At 35.8% G+C, this 18,811-nt stretch overlaps 3 protein-coding genes across 3 annotated transcripts; 1 reads left to right on the top strand and 2 right to left on the bottom strand.

Moving 5' to 3' along the window:
• Window positions 1-10: 10 nt before the first annotated feature.
• Window positions 11-2,932, bottom strand: zbtb2a (zinc finger and BTB domain containing 2a). The gene is made up of 3 exons (XM_016545489.1): window positions 2,779-2,932; window positions 1,420-1,602; window positions 11-1,332 (listed from the first exon to the last, which is right to left on the bottom strand). Exons 2-3 carry the CDS (start codon window positions 1,590-1,592, stop codon window positions 177-179), a joined length of 1,329 nt encoding a protein of 442 aa, XP_016400975.1. The 5' UTR covers window positions 1,593-1,602; window positions 2,779-2,932; the 3' UTR covers window positions 11-176.
• A 681-nt stretch (window positions 2,933-3,613) lies between these two features.
• Window positions 3,614-9,301, bottom strand: LOC107733770 (required for meiotic nuclear division protein 1 homolog). Its single transcript, XM_016545563.1, has 12 exons — window positions 9,191-9,301; window positions 8,429-8,847; window positions 8,250-8,358; window positions 8,059-8,134; window positions 7,932-7,971; window positions 7,461-7,561; window positions 6,537-6,643; window positions 6,380-6,444; window positions 6,126-6,202; window positions 5,911-6,031; window positions 4,338-4,454; window positions 3,614-4,119 (listed from the first exon to the last, which is right to left on the bottom strand). The coding sequence occupies exons 2-12, from the start codon at window positions 8,843-8,845 to the stop codon at window positions 4,087-4,089; spliced, it is 1,263 nt and encodes a 420-aa protein (XP_016401049.1). The 5' UTR covers window positions 8,846-8,847; window positions 9,191-9,301; the 3' UTR covers window positions 3,614-4,086.
• A 2,521-nt stretch (window positions 9,302-11,822) lies between these two features.
• On the top strand, window positions 11,823-18,445 carry ccdc170 (coiled-coil domain containing 170). Its single transcript, XM_016545455.1, has 10 exons — window positions 11,823-11,933; window positions 12,011-12,267; window positions 12,729-12,873; window positions 12,941-13,126; window positions 14,658-14,975; window positions 15,054-15,233; window positions 15,402-15,575; window positions 16,630-16,872; window positions 17,496-17,711; window positions 18,112-18,445. Exons 1-10 carry the CDS (start codon window positions 11,823-11,825, stop codon window positions 18,412-18,414), a joined length of 2,133 nt encoding a protein of 710 aa, XP_016400941.1. The 3' UTR covers window positions 18,415-18,445.
• The last annotated feature ends 366 nt before the right edge of the window (window positions 18,446-18,811 follow it).

Below are 18,811 nucleotides of genomic sequence, written 5' to 3' on the forward strand. Positions count from 1 at the left end.
TTATTAGTTTCAAATATATTCACAAATGACCTTCCGATAGAAAAAAAAATGAAAATAATGCAGTGAGTGGACCTTTAAAAAAAATACTTATTTCTCTCTCAGTTTATAACAAACACATGAAAATGGTTAAATACTGGCACTGAAATAAACTAATACTGCTTTAGACATTTGACATTTTAAGAAAGAATGGTTACTTCAGGAGTAGTTGTCTCAAAGTCCTTCTTTTGATTTTCCCCCAACGAATTTTCTGCCAATGGTACCGCTTCACTCTCAGTCAAACACTGATGTTTGGGAACCTCAGAAAGACTTGCAAAATGTGCTGCGCACATGCTACATTTATAGGGTCTTTCTGAAGACTGGAAGAGAGCTTCTACCTGACTGTTGTCTTCTCCACCACACAGAACCAAACTCTGCTTATTGACCATAATGTACGAGTCTGTGTCCTGACTCAAACAAACGTGTCGAGCAGCTTGATTGGCTCTGCAGAAGTTCTTTCCGCAAGCACTACACTTATATGGCTTTCCAGTGTGAATGTACATGTGCTCACGCCAGTGGCTCTTCTGAATAAACTTGCGAGCACAGGTTGGACACTCGAATTTTCTGCGTTTCATTTCACGACCCATCTCGGTGCCCTCCAAGTTGTCTATATCAGCAATTTCAGAGGGCGGCGGGGTGTCTTCCATCCACACCTGTTGATCAGTATCACTAATAACATCACTGTCAGCACGCAAATGGTCCTCTTCCATATCCTGAACTTCAAGCTCAATAGTGTGACCATTTTGCATAGACGACACCTGTGGCTCAGTTGCTTGGTTGGTGTGGACAAGGAGATGTTCCTTCAACTTGCACCTCTGGTTAAAACGGATTCCACAGTAATTGCAGGTGTAATGCTTTCGGGAGGAAGCACTCTTACTCATTATGCCATATGTGAGGTGGTGGACCATTGTGGCTGCTGGGTTTTGGGTGGGTGACTCTATGCCAACGGGTTGTGGAGATCTATAATCCATATCAGAAATTTCCAAAAATTCTCGGCTAAAGTTTTCACAATTTTTAGCACCATCCTTGCATGCTGGATTTCTTTCAGGCCGGCTGTATGTCTGATCAGGTATCTGTATGCCATAAAGTGAGTTTGTCAAAGGTACATACTGGGACTCAGGGTTTATAAGAAGACTTGCCTCCTGTAATAAAGGGTAAGCATGCAGGAATTTTACGCCCTGCTCAAGGCGAAGAGGGTCAATGGGCTGTGAGGTGAATTTTCCAGTGTACATTAAGTTAAGCAAGTAGCTGAAGATATCTGCTTGTATGTCTGAAGGCTTCAGTCGAACACAGTCACTGCAAAAAATAACCATAAAGAATCATTTAATAACAAAGTACTGCAAATGCGAATGAAGAACTTTTTTGCAGTGGCGCTTGTGGTACCTGTCTTGATGGATAAACAGCATACGGAAGTAGTTTGAGAATGCTGCAAGAACAGCTTTGTGGGCTTTGAAAAGAACATCCCCAATGGCCACAGTACAGTCACAGAGGAAACCAAACTCTCTCTGAGCATTGAGGCGCTTAAGGAGAACAAGACCATGATGGGCCAAGTCCATTTTTCTCCACCTAAACACACACAAATGAAAAGTAAATAATCATAACATTTTCAGTAGGTTATTCTTGATAAATTTCTTGCACACCTTAAATATGCATTTTGGTCACCAAAACTACATTTATCAGATACAGAACATTTACATGTGTACTTCACCATTTGTAAAAAATAAATAAATAAATAAATACATTCTGGCCAATATATATTTCAAATACAGTATATGGTAAATATATGTTGGAAACTGAGATAAATTAATTATATTTTTGAAATTTAAAAATTAAAAAAATTTCAGAGGCAAGAAAATATTTTTTTCCCCCAATCTTACAGTAGCATACATTTAGGATAAATGCAAATGTGGATGGAATAGCCTAAAAAAAAAAAATCCCCCCAAATGTGACATGTGAATGTAATTTCTTGGACTGAAATATATGGAGGGCAAAATACTATCTTAAATGCTTTTGAAAAATAAATTTATATTTTTAAAATATGTTTTTAAAAATAAATGTTTATGTAAATATATTTTAAATCATATTAGCAAATATATTTTTCGCCATTTTTTATTTATTTATTTTGCATATTGATTTTTGTGGATATACATACATATAATTAAAAACATATATTTTTGGAGTATGGTTTCTCTATACTTGTGAGGGTAACAATATTTCTAACAATAATCTCACAAATACAATAAAAACCTACTCATGATGATGACATTACTCACTTGCAAAAAAAATACCTGTATGTAAAAGAAAAAGAAACTACATAATGTACTATTTCGCGTGTAAAACTAGCAGTAGCGTGGTTTCAATGTCTAAATAGGCTTTGAGGCAACTAATAAGAGTGTTTGTAAATGTGTGTTTGCGTGTCGAAGCCCCGCCCATGCTGGTGAATTCAAGAGTACAAGTTTCCGCGGACAAAATAGGAAACACGCGCTCACGCAATGAACCCAATAAAATAACGTTACACTTTAAACGAGCGAAAGAAAATCACACCAACGAACAGAGAAATTAAAAAGGTTAATCTTCCGATAAGCGAAAGCAATTCCAAGAAGAAAACTGTCAAAACATGAATCATTTTCGGTCAAGAACCGTGAGTAATCGATAGTGTCCATCGTTACCAGGGTAAAAACAAGCCGACAACCGGTTTATGAAACACTTGTTTGAAACAAAACCTTTAAAGGCGTCACTTACCGTCTCCTCTTTCTCGACAGAACTCTAATGCCGTTGAGTTTGTTGGCTGAAAAGCGGAGGAAACCTCTCCACCGAGCAGCAGTACGAGCTCAGTCAGTGTCCGCTGCCGTTTTCCGGAGGGTTTGAATCACATGACGTGAGCGCGCGCCGTATCGAACGGCTGTCAATCAATCAGTCAACCGAATAAGAACATTGGAACGTCAGCATGACGTCATGATGGATTTGTTAGCGGCTTCATTTGAGCAGCATTTTTTTTTTTATAACTAGTGAAATGATGAATAAATGCATGAAATGTAAAACAGCCTTCTGGAAAATCAAGTTTATTAAAAAATTATGACTAAGATTATGAAAAAAAGAGCCTCTGACACTAGCATTCTCTATTCTTTTGACTTGTTTTATTTTTATTTTAAAAAAAGACCCTCTAACACTAGTGTTCCCTATTCTTTTTCTATTCTATCTACTTGTTTAATCAAGTTTATTAAAAAATTATGACTAAGATTATGAAAAAAAGAGCCTCTGACACTAGCATTCTCTATTCTTTTGACTTGTTTTATTTTTATTTAAAAAAAAAGACCCTCTAACACGTGTTCCCTATTCTTTTTCTATTCTATCTACTTGTTTCTATTTTTATAAAAACATTTTTTTTTTTAAACTTGCTATGTGTACTGCATTAGGCTAACCAGACTTGTCACAGCACTTATATATTATTGCCATTTTTGTTGTTTTGATTGCTTCTATTGTCCTCATTTTTAAGTCGCTTTGTATAAAATCGTCTTCTAAACTAAATGTAAATGATTGTATGTGTTCCATGTTCCAAAAAAAAAAAAAAAAAGCGAGACAGTTTGTCACAGCTTGTAAAGTAAAAAATCATTTGAGAAATTTTAGCACTATTGGAGGCTATGTAAGCACAACCCAATTACAAAACCAAGTCCGATGCCATTGGCAACATGGCAGCATGTGAAGAGTTGTGCACATTTTGGAGCTGTTTTATATTACTCAAGCTCATTTATAAGTTCCACAACACGGCTATCAACTTATTTCACAGCAGGGGTCGAGTCATTTCAGGACATCTATTCAATAGTGATTTCTATCCCACAACTTTCTGAAAAGGAGCCAAAACAGAAACCAAATGAGCCACTATTCATCTGATCCTTCTAAAAAAAAAAAACTTTATTTCAGGTCAGTGTCACATTAAGAATAGCAAAAGATCAGATGACTGATCAATGAGTACTTCATCTACAGAAAACAAAATGATTTGCTGGTTTACAAAGTTACTGTATGCCATCGTAAGTCTGTATCTGTGGGTCCTCAGAAGATTACACGAGCAAGTTCAAACATCACCTTTAGAGGGAAGAAAATAAGAAATATGTTTTGCATTGCATTTGCAAAATGTGTACCTTAAAACAAATTTTGAGGACATACATAATATAATGTAGACATTTTGCATAGCATTTTTTGACAGTGCAGCTGAAATGTCTATTAGATCTATTGTTTATTATTTAAACTGGTGTTCAAAATGAAAGTTTGCATGAATAGAGTTGATATCAGGGTTTACTAACCTCAATGGTGATCAGTATGACAATCATCCACTCCAGTCTGAGACTGTGTTTCTCACTGAGGTGATTCCTCATCAGGTCTGTTAGTTCAGTGCAGTGCTGTAACTTCTCGTTCACAACCTACAAATAAAACAATGCGTTAGGATCAATGCATTTTATCAGGATATTCATATCATGTCTTTTAAAGGGGTCATATGATGCGATTTCAATTTTTCCTTTCTCTTTGAAGTGTTACAAGCTCTTGGTGCATAAAGAAGATCTGTAAAGTTGCAAAGACTAAAGTCTCAAATCCAAAGAGATATTCTTTATAAAAGTTGAGTCAGCCACGCCTACCTAAAACGGCTCGTTCTAACACACCCCCACATATCTACCTCACTATGTGGGAAGAGTTGCATAACGCCGCCCAAATGTTCACGCAAAGAAAGAAGGCGTAACTTTTATTCTCACTGTAGTATTGTTGTTGCCGCCGCCGCCATGTCGTGAAGGCGCTGTGTGTTTCGTTGTGAAAGCGAAACTACTTTGTTTGGTCTTCCAAAAGAGGACGATATCTGCTTCGTCATGCCTGGAGCTGATCTGTGCTGGTCGCTGAGGAAATACATCAACTTCGCGCTGTGGATCGCCGGATCGGCTTTCACCGTGGACGAAGCGGAGTCCAGCCCGGGATTGTCACATGTGGTTGCCGCAAGACCGCCGGCCGTTTCTCACTCTAGCCACAGGCCTCCCCTCACTCAAGGCCGCAGTGTGTGACACTGTGTTTCGTTGTGAAAGCGAAACTACTTTGTTTGGTCTTCCAAAAGAGGACACAACTAGAAATCAGTGGTTAAGTTGTATTTACAACACTGTTCCAGAACACTTCAACCCAAATATTCAGATGTGTGCAGCACATTTTATGGAGGACTGTTTACTGATCCTGGGAGAGTAACGTTAGACTAAAATGCCAGCAGTTCTGACTCACGTAAGTACGTTTTCATTTAAAGGATTTGCCACTGATGATTCAAACGCGAGTTTTGGGCAGTGTAGAGTAGCACTTGTTGTTTGTCATTTCTCTAATCACAAATGCAGACATGGTTTTATGTTTACCAGTCCATCAGTTAATGTCTTGAGAAGCCAAAAGATGCATGTGTGGAAGAAACAAATCCATCATTAAGATTTTTAACTTAAAACCGTTGCTTCTGGATAAAATACTTAATTATGGGTTATGGACTGGTATTTTGGCCAGAAGTGACGGTTTAAAGTTAAAACACCTTAATGATGGATTTATATCTTACAAAGCAGCTTTTCAATTCACAAGATGTTAATTGATGGACTGGAGTGGTGTGGATTACTTGTGGATTATTGTGATGTTTTTATCAGCTGTTTGGACTCTCATTCTGACGGCACCCATTCACTGCAGAGCATCCATTGGTGAGCAAGTGATGGAATGTTAAATTTTTCCAAATCTGTTCTGATGAAGAAACAAACTCATCTCCATCTTGGATGGCCTGAGGGTGACTACATTTTCAGCCAATTTGAATTATTGGATGAACTATTCCTTTAAGACAGATTCAAAGAAATCTTTGCAAGTACTTTCACTAACCTTAACTCTTCTGTTAATATTGAGGAACTGACAGGTCTTGTCATAGAGCTGCTCGAGATCTTCTCTATCCCAGTAGAAATCAGGTGTGATCAGTAAGTCTGAGCTGAGGTTTATGCAGTGCCTGTAAAAGTTTAAAAAGACTGTGAGAATTAAACAGAGCAGCAGGTTATCTCATACAAAATAAACCAAATAAAGTGATACAAAATCAGCCTGACCTGAGGGAAAAGAGCTCCCCTATCTTCTGCATAACTTCAGCCCTAGACAGTTTCACTCTCTGTCCAGACTTCAGCATCTGTTAAAAAGGTTTATGAATATAATTACAACATTTCAAACAGAAGTATATTTGCAGTTTCAGAAAAAAACAGAACAGCTGTTCACATCTGTGCTTTTTAACATACAGAACTATTTTAAATAGCAAAAAGCAACAAATGCTGGTATTACCTATGAAAGAGTACATAAGTGGATCTACCTCAGGAATTGACTGGATGGACTCAACAAAGTTGTCGAGAGAGACCTCCCATATTGCCAGTTTTACTGAAATCATGCAAGTTTAAAGCAACGTCATCAGTGTTTTCAATGTTTCTACAATTTATGAATGCTTAATAAAAATGCAAACATTACCCCACCTGACAGAGATAAAGCATTGGAAAATGCAAACTTCTCCAGAACAACCTGATTATAATCCATCTCTTCATTAAACAAGAAAATTCCACGATGGAGCTTTGAATTACCCCTAAACCAACAAATAAATAAAATATGAAAAAATACTTCAACTTTCAGTAGGTATTATATGATTTGAATATATGTTGCATTAAGAGATGAAGGATTTGTTACTCACTCTCCTACTGTATAAGTGATCTCTTCATTTTCCCAGTGGACCAGAGCGACTTCATAGGGTTGAATTTCATGCTGTTCCAATATCCTCATCACTGTCTTTATCTGAGAATAAACATGAGTTTAACGTTGTATACACATGCATATAAACACATACACTTATATATATATATATAAAAGGTTTATGAATATAATTACAACATTTCAAACAGAAGTATATTTGCAGTTTCAGAAAAAAACAGAACAGCTGTTCACATCTGTGCTTTTTAACATACAGAACTATTTTAAATAGCAAAAAGCAACAAATGCTGGTATTACCTATGAAAGAGTACATAAGTGGATCTACCTCAGGAATTGACTGGATGGACTCAACAAAGTTGTCGAGAGAGACCTCCCATATTGCCAGTTTTACTGAAATCATGCAAGTTTAAAGCAACGTCATCAGTGTTTTCAATGTTTCTACAATTTATGAATGCTTAATAAAAATGCAAACATTACCCCACCTGACAGAGATAAAGCATTGGAAAATGCAAACTTCTCCAGAACAACCTGATTATATAGAATCCATTCATTAAACAAGAAAATTCCACGATGGAGCTTTGAATTACCCCTAAACCAACAAATAAATAAAATATGGAAAAAATACTTCAACTTTCAGTAGGTATTATATGATTTGAATATATGTTGCATTAAGAAATGAAGGATTTGTTACTCACTCTCCTACTGTATAAGTGATCTCTTCATTTTCCCAGTGGACCAGAGCGACTTCATAGGGTTGAATTTCATGCTGTTCCAATATCCTCATCACTGTCTTTATCTGAGAATAAACATGAGTTTAACGTTGTATACACATGCATATAAACACATACACTTATATATATATATATATATCATTACTCCAGTCTTCAGTGTCACATGATCCTTCAGAAATCATTCTAATATGCTAATTTGGTGCTCAAGAAACATTTATGATGAACATAATGATGCTGAAAATTCAGCTTTGCATCACAGGAATAAATTACATTTTAAAATATTTTCAAATAGAAAAAAGTTATTTCAAATTGTAATCATTTTTCACAACATATTTATCAAATAAATGCAGCCTTGGTGAGCATAAGAGACTTTAAAAACATTAAAAATATCTTAATTATTCCAAATGTTATGAATAAAAAATAACTACTACTCACAGTTTTCTCTTCAACGTTCCAGAACACCACGGAGCCCTCTCTATATGGTAAACAAAACCAAAAATAATGACCAATTGGCTGAAATCAAAACCCAGAAATTAAAGTGAAAAAACATCATTCAGCATACCTGAAGACGAACATTGTGCCACTATCATAAGGTTTTGCAGCATTCTCTGTTCCCATAACCAAAACATTAGAAGCATCTGAAACCCACAAGATGTATTTACTACAAATATGTGTATCCTTCAAACTAGAATGGAATGCATAGTTTTCTATGTACGGTCAAAAACATAAAAAAAGTGATGCTGATGAACTGACCTCTGGGAAATTCTTCGATTTCAACGAAGCCATGAGCTATGAGATCGTGACAGAGGGTTGGTAAATGGTACTGATCTGCAGTTGCGTATGCAATGCACTGCATCATGTCCTGAAAAACATAGTTAGATACATAATTATATATGCCATAGATGATTCTAACGTAAACAATTGGCACACACCTCCTCCAGACTAGGCTGATTGGTTCGTGAAGGTTGTTTGGTTCTTGGTCCCTTAAAGGTCCTTTTTCCAGGCAAGCTTCCTTGTTTCAGCACTGATTTGGTGGCGGTTGTTGTTGTGGACTGCAATCTCATTTGTAATCTCCATGTTCTGGATTTTAAATTTAAAGGAGTCAGTCTTTCAAAAAGTGGTCTCTGACTCACTCCTCTCTGCAATAAGCATCTATGGTAATGTAAACTGGTGTGACAATTCCTCCAGTCTCTAAGAAGGTTTAGTGTAGATGCACTGGATGCCAGTGTTGTGCAGTTTAACCTGTTGGCGGGGACACTGTTTAATCCATTTAGTGTCCTGAGAGCAAATCCACAGGCTTGTGTCCTTTTCAAAGGCTGATGTAACCTCCATAAAATCTTGAGAGACATGCCTGTATGAATCAAGCAGTTTCCGCATTAAAATAGTGTTAAATTATGTCTATATCAGCATGCATGAAGTGGCCAAGAGGCCTTTATTTTAACTGACTTTGAACGACAAGCATGGCAACACACTGTATTGGTCATATCTAATCATATATAACCCTCTTGGTGGTTCATTATGAAGGTCAATTGAAGCAAATGCAAAGAAGGAAAAACACGTGTCTGCTTCGTTCTGATCAGCTGACATAAAGCAGATACACTTTAAATTGTTTTGCACTCTACTGTAAACGCAAGCTGCTTACATTTGATTCTAATAATTCACAGTAATTCATTCGCTTTAAACCTTCAGCGTACCTGCCGCGTACCGTCCCGCCAAATATTAGAACGTTCGGTGACAGAAACTGTTAAACTGTAGATACAAATGTTGCAACATTCTCAAACATTCACATAAAGTTTATTTGACAGTTCGACCTGCACGACTGATCCGGGCACTTCCTGTATTTTGGTGACGTTCAATCGGACGTAAAAGTCGCTCCGCCCCTGCAGACTTATTTGCATAGACTGTATATGGATTTTATGAATTTTCTTCTTCTTTTGGAGTTTTATGGCGGTTGGCAAACAAACGATAGGTGCATTCCCGCCACCTACTGGGCTGGAGTGTGGACCATTGATGGAATAGGAAGAACTAAATAAATTTTTTTTTATATATATATATATATAGAGAGAGAGAGAGAGAGAGAGAGAGATTTTTTTTTTTATAAAAAATTAAACCCTTCTAAATCCTGTTAAACAGATCTACTTTTTTTTTAAAGAATGTCATTAAAGCATTATATATTTTATAATGATTTAAGTCATTATTCAACAAAGTTTTAAGTGTAATATTTTCTATCCCTATTTCTTTTAATTCTTCCAACAGAAATGCTCTTTCATTATCATAAGCAGAACAACGTAATAGTGCATGCTCTACTGTTTCTGGTAATCCACACAGACTACAGTTCCCAGACTCATGCTTTTTTTTATTAATTTTATTTTGAACCTATTGTTTTATTTGGTAAATGGCGTGTAAAACACATGTAAATTTAAGTTTGTTACGTTTGTTCTCTTAAATATGTTAAGAGATAAACTATTTTATCTATCTATCTATCTATCTATCTATCTATCTAAAAATCATGTTTTACAGTAATTGTTAAAAAGTTAAAAAGTCGAGGAGATTTTTAAAGGGGTCATATGATGCTGCTAAAAAGAACATTATTTTGTGTATTTGGTGTAATGAAATGTGTTTATGCGGTTTAAGGTTAAAAAAACACATTATTTTCCACATACTGTACATTATTGTTTCTCCTCTACACCCCGCCTTTCTGAAACGTGTCGATTTTTACAAAGCTCATCGGTCTAAAAAGCATTGTAGTCTACTCTGCCAGGATCAGGAAACAGTCCTCCATAAAATGCGCTGGACACATCTGAATATTTGGGTTGAACTGTTCTGGAACAGTGTTGTAAATACAACTTAACCACTGATTTCTAGTCGTGTCCTCTTTTGGAAGACCAAACAAAGTAGTTTCGCTTTCACAACGAAACACACAGCGCCTTCACGACATGGCGGCGGCTACAATACTACAGCGAGAATAAAAGTTACACTTTCTTTCTTTGCGTGAACATTTGGGTTGCGTTATGCAAATCTTCCCACATCGTGACGTAGACATGTGGGGGCGTGTTAGAACGAGCCATTTTAGGTAGGTGTGGCTGACTCTTAACTTTTATAAAGAATATCTCTTTCGATTTGAGACTTTAGTCTTTGCAACTTTACAGATCTTCTTTATGCAGCAAGAGCTTGTAACACTTCAAAGAGAAAGGAAAAATTGAAATCGCATCGTATGACCCCTTTAATACAGGAGTTATTTTTTTAGCTTAGTTAAATAGCACACATTTATCAAGAGTCTGCAAGCAGGTAGATATGAGGCTTTATATTATTTATGTCATATAAGATGCTTGAAATCCATTGTGTCAGTACATTAAATTAAAAATAAAATAAAAACATTGTACGTCGCTCTGATAAAAGCATCTGCCAAATGTGACTGGCGGTCACTGTATTAACATTTGATGGCGCGCCCTCTAATGGTGAACACGTTAAATGTTGTTGTGTTGCTTGGATACCTGATAAACTACAGCGACACATTAACATGAATAATCTACAGAACACTGTGCATTAAAGAGAAGGTCTGATATAGACGTGGAGCAACAACAGACACAAGTGAGTTTGTACATTGTGCCAGTTTATAGAGTGATGCATTCTTATTATTTTTTCTTCACAAAGAGAATTGTTGCCTTTAATTGCTGTACTGTGTACTGCTATAGCCATAAATCATTTGATTTGTGTCAGGATCATCAAAATGCGAAAACATCCACAGGACCTGTCAACAAGGGCTAATTTAGTCAGTCAACTAATCCAATTGTGATTTATGTCTTATACCACTTTCAGTATATCTTTTATGATCATCTATACACGTTAATTCATAACCAAATTGCATTGCATTTCATTACTATAAAAAGTTATATTCATTGTGCCTAGCTAAATATGTTCAAATAACATATTGCTAACATACCCATTAAGTTGTGAAAACGCTTTTTCAAAATGTCCACTTTTTTACATGTTTGATAAACTTCTCTGAACATTCTAAAACATGTAGTTACATTTAAAAAGCCTGAAGTATTTAGGATATATATTTTTTAAAAAGTTAAATGAATGATGTATAAAGTTTTTGTGCTAACATTTTGAAAACATTATTAAAACCAGAACCAGAAACCCTTTGAACGGATGTTCTAATGTTATTGGAAGAATGTTCGTTCTAAACTTTGAGAGAACCTTGCCATTAGCCAAAGTTCTGAAAATGTTCCCTTGTTAGCTGGGTGAATTACTGTTACTGTTGCTATGGATACATCAGGTTCTATCTGTCAGCATTCAGGTTTGATTGACAGCGGCTTGGCAATGGAGGAGTCTGTAATCCAGCAGCACCTCACACACTATAAGCAGGCCACTGAGACGGCGCGTGAGGAGCTGGCCGTCCTGCAGACCAAATACAACAAACTCCAATCACAGGTTCCTGTATTCACTGGTCAGTTGTGGTGTTTTGAATGCACATTCTCTATGTGAAATAACTTATTTCCTTTTAACAGCTCTTGGAAAGCCAATCCAAAGTTGCATCTCAGGAAGAGACTATGAAGAACTTAAAGGATGCTGCAGATCGGCATAAAGAGAAAGAGGCGAGACAGGAGTCTCTCATCAGCTCACTCAGAGAGCGCAACTACAACACAGAGCAGGAGATGCTCTCCATCACCTCCTCCAAAAGCTTCATGGACATGAGAATACAGACACTTACAAAAGACAATGAGGAGATCAAGGGGAAAATAATGGAACTTGATATCAAGTCAAAGTGAGCATTTACTTTGGACACAACTAGAATATATACATAAGAACATACTGTATATATATATATATATATATATATAAAGTATAAATTGTTCATATGTAATTTAAATGTGGAATATAACCCTAACACTACATATACATGTATAAATTGTGCACATGTTGATGTATAATTAACACTTCTATTTCTTCTAACATCACATATTTGCAGACAGTATTTTGCAGAATGCAACAAAGCAAAACGGGAAGCCGCTGAGACAAAGTGAGCATTTACTTTGGACACAACTAGAATATATACATAAGAACATACTGTATATATATATATATATATATATATATAAAGTATAAATTGTTCATATGTAATTTAAATGTGGAATATAACCCTAACACTACATATACATGTATAAATTGTGCACATGTTGATGTATAATTAACACTTCTATTTCTTCTAACATCACATATTTGCAGACAGTATTTTGCAGAATGCAACAAAGCAAAACGGGAAGCCGCTGAGACCCAGAGAAGATCTGATGAGTTTATATCGGCTTTAGCAAACAAAGTCTCTGTAAATGTGGCAGGAAAGGCAGATCCTATGGATTATATCATATCCGTGGTGAGTGTGTTCACATATGCTTTCAACCAATATTCTTCTGATCTCTAACATGTCTCTCTATGATAAGGTGGACGCCTGCTTGAAGGACAGAGACCACCTGAAGAACTGCATTTGTGCTTTAGAGGAGAGTGTGAAGTTGTACGAGGTGGAGTGTAAAGCCAGCAGAGAAACAGTCAAGAGACTGGCGACTGATGTAGAGCATGAACAGTCGCTCTCAGCCTCCAGAGTGAATGAGCTGAACTCTAGCAGACAGGTATCTTACAGATCAGTAATGCAATTAAACAACACTTAAGAAATCAACAAGCAACAAGTATCTTATAGGGTAAAACCTGTGCAGAACATGCCTGGGTTATATTTCACTTCAAAACCAGAAGAAATAAAAATATTTTGCATAAAGGAAAAAATGCTTTTTTTTTTTTTTTTGTAATGAACATTATGGCATTATGTTCAAGTATTTCCTGTAAAGCAAAATCATTAATAACACAGCCCTGCATAAGCATTCTGATGATTTGCAAAAAAAGGCCTAATATTAATTTGATGATGCTGAGTTCAAAAATATTAATGAGAACTTTCCATTGCGTATAGTTTTTACTCAAAATAAGAATGGTTTTTCAATTTATATAAATTTGTATCAGCTTTAATGCACAAATAAAAGCAATCAAATGTCAAAAGTTTAGTTTGTAATGACAAAAAAAGTATACTGTAGATTTCCAAATGTAAATTAATTATTGCAGATTTCCCAATTTATGCCCAATTTTGTCAATCGGAATACAAATTTCCAGAATTTATCTTAAAAAACTTTTTCAAATGAGTAAAATAAAAATAGTGCAGAAATGGAAAATAATTGTTACAGATTTACAAATTGATGCCAAATTTTAAGAGAAGTTTAAAAAACTGTACTATAAAAATAGTGCCGTTTTCAAATGTCTAGTTTTTAAATGTTTGTTTCATTAAAAACTTAATTAAAAACGAACAACTGCACAATTTAAATGAATTTGAATTTTAAATGACTAAATGTTTAATCAAAATGAAAACTCTTGAATTTTATTATATATTTTTTAATATTCTTCTTATATTTTTGAATTGTATTATTATATATAACATTTACATTTATATTTAGTCATTTAGCAGACGCTTTTATCCAAAGCGACTTACAAATGAGGACAATAAAAGCAGTCAAAACTAACAAAACAGCAACAATATATAAGTGCAAATGACAAGTCTCGGTTAGCCTAGTCTGTGAAAGTGATTTTGTGCCTCTTTGAGATGGCACAATAATACGCCGTTCACTTGCAGAACGCAAGCTTCTAGAGGGCACATAACTCGGAAGTAATGAATTTAGGTAAATGTGTGCAGAACCAGTGGTGGTTTTGTAGGCAAACATTAATGCCTTGAATTTAATGCAAATTGATGAACAGAGGTATGACGTGCGTTCTTTTCGGCTCAATACCTTTGAATGTAAAAACAAAATAAGAAAGTATCATTCAGAATCATTCATACTTGTGAAAATGGGCAGAGAACTGAACAAATACTGTAGCTGTCACCCGACTTGTGGCAGTTTTTCTGATGATTCTGGGACTTCTTCACCTTACAAATGGTTATCAAAAGCAAAAATGCTATGAAATGCATTATATTTTGTGAGAAAGTGTGACGTGCTTGAGCAAAACAGCCACCATTTTTGGAAACAGCAGCCCAAAATTAGTAAGAAACAAGTACTGGATTTCATTTAGCAAATATGATGAATAGTGGTGTAACAAATCAGCAATATACTGTATTTTTGTCAGGAATTGGATATAATCTCCCTAAAGAAACTAAGTTTGGAGAGGGAGAACCAGAGCCTTAAAACCTCCCTGCAGGAGTCTGAACTGGCGCTGGTGTCCGCACAGCAGCGCTGCCGCCACTATGAGAATCTCTCTCAGGATCTGCAAAATAAACTCCACAGCTGCCAGAATGAAGCTCTGGCGTCTCACAGCCACCATGAGGCCTTCATGAAGAATGTGGAAGCTCTGCTGGATGATCAGTCTCTTCCCGTTCAACACACAGAAAGTGACATATTGAAGGCACTTACGGCCCTTTGCAGCAGAGAGAAAAGTGCACAAAAGGTAACGTTTGCATCTCATATTTTTATAGCGTAGATTACGTTCTTACTTTTCAACTAATGTGCTTTCTGTGTGCTCTAGTCTCAGATGGAGATGGAGGGCAGGCTGGCGGAGGTGGAAGAGCAGTTGTCCAGCCACAAAGAGCATCAGAGCAGTTCAGAACGGAGAGAACAGGAGCTGCTGGACAGAATCAAGAGTCTGGAGGACGAGCTGCTGACGGCTGGAGTCTGGAAAGATGGAATGAACCAGGACAAACGGCATGTGAGGAAGTGGATTTATACTGCCAAAACCTGTAACTGTATAAAAATATTCACATTGTCGAACTTTTCTGGCCACTGTGTATCATATGGAATTAGAACATAATTAAAATGTATCATAAATGTCCTAAAATGACCCCTCAGTAATGTCATTGGCCTTCTCTCTCTGTAGTACCTGCGGTTTGTGGAGCAGCTCTCAGAGAAGCTGAAAGTGGATCGTGTTGCTGCAGATCTGGGATTTGATATGAGACTCGAGGCCATTCTTACACGAGCTGAACAGCTGAGCAGACAGGAAGGGACGGCTTTACTGGAGATCAAGACACAAATCTACAGCCTTCAGAGAAAGGTGCTGACATGTCAAATAATTAACTTTAACTATTATTTAGTTCAATGTTTTGGTGCATAACCTTTCCAAATGTACAATAATTGTTACAGATTTACAAATGAATGCCCAATTTTATCATAATTTATCTTAAAAAATGTTTCAAAAATAGTCAAATAGTGCAGAAGTGAAAAATAATTATTACAGTTTTACAAACGAATGCCCACTTTTGTCAGATTTTATATATTAAAATATTTTAATGTTTTATTAAAAACGTTAAAAATTGTAAAATAAAAGAAGTTCAGAAATTCAAACTAATTGTTACAGATTTACAAATTAATGCACAATTTAGTCAGATTTTACACATTTCTTTTTACAAATTTCAGATTTATTATTTTTATTCATATTACAGATTTTACAAATTTCTTGAATTTTACTGACAAAATATTTTAATGCAAATTTACAGAAAATAGTACAAATAAAAATAGTGCAGAAATGTAAAATAATTGTTACAGATTTACAAATTAATGGCCAATTTAGTCAGATTTAAAACAAAATTTCCAGAATTTATCTTAAAAATGTTTTTAAAATTGTGCAGAAATGTAAAATAATTGTTACAGATTTACAAATTAACGGCCAATTCTGTCAGATTTTTAATACATATTTCCAGGATTTATTTTAAAAATGTTTTTCAAAAATGGCAAAATAAAAATGAAAAAGTGCAGTTTTTAAATCTAGTTTTGTAATGTTAATAATTTATTTAAAAACGTAATTTAAAACTAACTAAACAAACAAATGAAATTTAATTTTAAACAACTAAACAATTAATCAAAACAAAAATACTTCAAATGTATTAGATATTTATATTTTCTTATACTTTTAATTTATTTATTATACTTCTCATTTATTTGAAATGTATTCAATGTAAAACCAGTGTAAAAATACAACAACAACAAAAAATCAATATAAAATCAAAATGAAAATCTTAAATATAAACCATACAACAATCCTAGCCATCAAACCACGATTACATTACATTATTTGATTAGCTGGTTATCATTTCCATCAATGGCTGCAGCTTAAAGAACATAAGGAGCGTTCAGAAAGTAAAGAGCTTCACCTGGAGCTGCTGAGGAGGAAGATGGTCCAGCTGGAGGAGGAAAAGAGGAGCCGCTCGGCTCTGGCGGTGGAGAAAGATGATGCTGCTCTGGCCTGTAAGAAGCTCCAGAAGCGCGTGGATCGACTGCAGGCGGAGCTGAGCACCTTACGCTTCTCCAACACCGAGCTGAAAGCCCAGCTGTCCCACACCAATGAGCTCAAGGTACAGGGACGAGGCCTGGCCCACAGACCCTCACCAAACAGAGTCATTTCAGCATAAAATACCAAAACAAAGACCATTTTTAAATTTAAAAACACAAATGTGACTCTGTAAATATATACCATTTTTACTGTATATGGTTCTTGAGTTGACAATAAGGTTCTATGGATAATAAAATAGATTCTTTAGATCAGTGTTTTGGTTTCTGGATCCTTTAAGGCATATAGATGATTTGTGTAGCTTGTAGAGCATCCAATTAGCAACAATAAGGTCATGAACTGGAGTCCCAGGGAACATCCATACTGGTCAAATATAGTGAATACAATGCAAGTTGCTTTGGATTAAAGCACCTGCCAAATGCATGAACATAAATGGTCCTAATATCGACCCTTTATGTTTAATGTCGCAATAAAAGATTGAGTTTGACATTTTGATTAAGAATTACAAGGTCAAAACAAATCAAAGATGAAACATGCACAAATGACTTGTTCACAATAAGATCAATAACATGCATTTAGAAAATAGGGTGAATTTTTATTTCATGCCTTCTTTAATAGTGCTGCTTCACATGTAGAGTGTGGCGATGCTTGTAAATGCTTAGTTTCTGCTGTCTTTGGTGCAACAAGATCAAAGTGATGGAACAAAACCAAACCATAGAAGAGCAGAGTAAGAATCTGGGAAAGCTTGAGGAGAACAAGGTAAGGACTGAGAAGAAACTAACCGTCATCAAGTCAGAGCTGAAAAACCAGGAACTCAGAGCCAGAGATGAGATTCAACAAGCCCAGAGACTGCTGGACACTCAGTCTAGCGCCATAGCAGATCTCACTCACACTGAGAAACAGGTACAGAAGTGACGTAAGACTACATATCTGCACATACACTACCTTTCAAAAGTTTGGAGTCCATTAGATTTTTTTATGTTTTTGAAAGAAGTCTCTTCTGCTCACCAAGGCTACATTTATTTGATCAAAAAATACAACAAATACAGTAATACTGTGAAATATTATTACAATTTAAGATAACTGTTTTCCATGTTAATATATTTTAAAATAGAATTTATTTCTGTGATACAAAGCTGAATTTTCAGCATCATCACTCTAGTCTTCAGTGTCACATGATCCTTCAGAAATCATTCTAATATGCCGATTTGCATATATATATATATATATATATATATATATATATATAAACAGGAAATGGATTACCTTTATTAATAGTAACCAGTATGCTCCTACATTGCAGTTGCTGGACTTCTACACGGTGGTGTCTCAGATGTTAGGTGTTGACTGCACAGGCTGCGTCCCAAACTATGAAGTTCTCAGAAGGCTGGAGGTTCTGCTCCAGTCACGTCACTGTCACTGTCCTGCTCATCTCCACCAGCATCACACGCCTCAGATCTGGGAAACTCCAGTTTCCTCCATAAACGTCGCTCATTCTCATGAGTTTAAAGCCCAGGCCCTGCCAGCTCCCTCCAGCACAACCTCTGACAGCCCAGCGGCCCACGGAGATAATAATATAATAGCATCGAATGATAGTTTGAAGTGACTAAGGTTTTGTTTTGTTTTTGTTAACCTTGAAATACAAGTTTAAAAATCATTCTGATCGTACACTGACTTCTGATAAGGCGAATGGCCTTGTTTCCTTCCTGCGCACTCCCTTAAAACGTCAAAAATATACAGTTGTTTTAACGTTCAACCCATTCCCAGTTGAACAGCCTAAATATTTTGTGGTTTGGATGCTGGTTTCCCCACCAGGCTTCTTAACTAGCTTAACCAGCACCATATCATTGGTCAAACAGCAAAAAGTATTTCCTGTGTAAACCAGGATTTAGCTGCTTTCTGTAACTAAGATTTTGTAGATGCATCATTCTGGGAACAAAAAGCACCTCCTACTATTGATAGTAATTAAAAAGTAACCATGTAAAATAAACAAATTAAAAAAT

Source organism: Sinocyclocheilus rhinocerous, unplaced genomic scaffold, assembly GCF_001515625.1.
Source record: "Sinocyclocheilus rhinocerous isolate Xijiao unplaced genomic scaffold, SAMN03320098_v1.1 scaffold853, whole genome shotgun sequence".
Lineage (NCBI taxonomy): Eukaryota > Metazoa > Chordata > Actinopteri > Cypriniformes > Cyprinidae > Sinocyclocheilus > Sinocyclocheilus rhinocerous.

Bases quoted from the DNA above. Each gene is read 5' to 3' on its own strand.
- zbtb2a (XM_016545489.1), bottom strand. From the start codon at position 1,592: ATGGACTTGGCCCATCATGGTCTTGTTCTCCTTAAGCGCCTCAATGCT. The intron at 1,333-1,419 runs GTACCACAAGCG...TATTTTTTGCAG, and splicing joins CTGTTTATCCATCAAGACAG to TGACTGTGTTCGACTGAAGC.
- LOC107733770 (XM_016545563.1), bottom strand. From the start codon at position 8,845: ATGTCTCTCAAGATTTTATGGAGGTTACATCAGCCTTTGAAAAGGACA. The intron at 7,972-8,058 runs GTATGCTGAATG...TTTACCATATAG, and splicing joins GGCACAATGTTCGTCTTCAG to AGAGGGCTCCGTGGTGTTCT. The intron at 4,455-5,910 runs GTTAGTGAAAGT...TTTTATTTGTAG, and splicing joins ATATTAACAGAAGAGTTAAG to GTTGTGAACGAGAAGTTACA.
- ccdc170 (XM_016545455.1), top strand. From the start codon at position 11,823: ATGGAGGAGTCTGTAATCCAGCAGCACCTCACACACTATAAGCAGGCC. The intron at 11,934-12,010 runs GTTCCTGTATTC...TCCTTTTAACAG, and splicing joins ACAACAAACTCCAATCACAG to CTCTTGGAAAGCCAATCCAA. The intron at 14,976-15,053 runs GTAACGTTTGCA...TGTGTGCTCTAG, and splicing joins GAGAGAAAAGTGCACAAAAG to TCTCAGATGGAGATGGAGGG.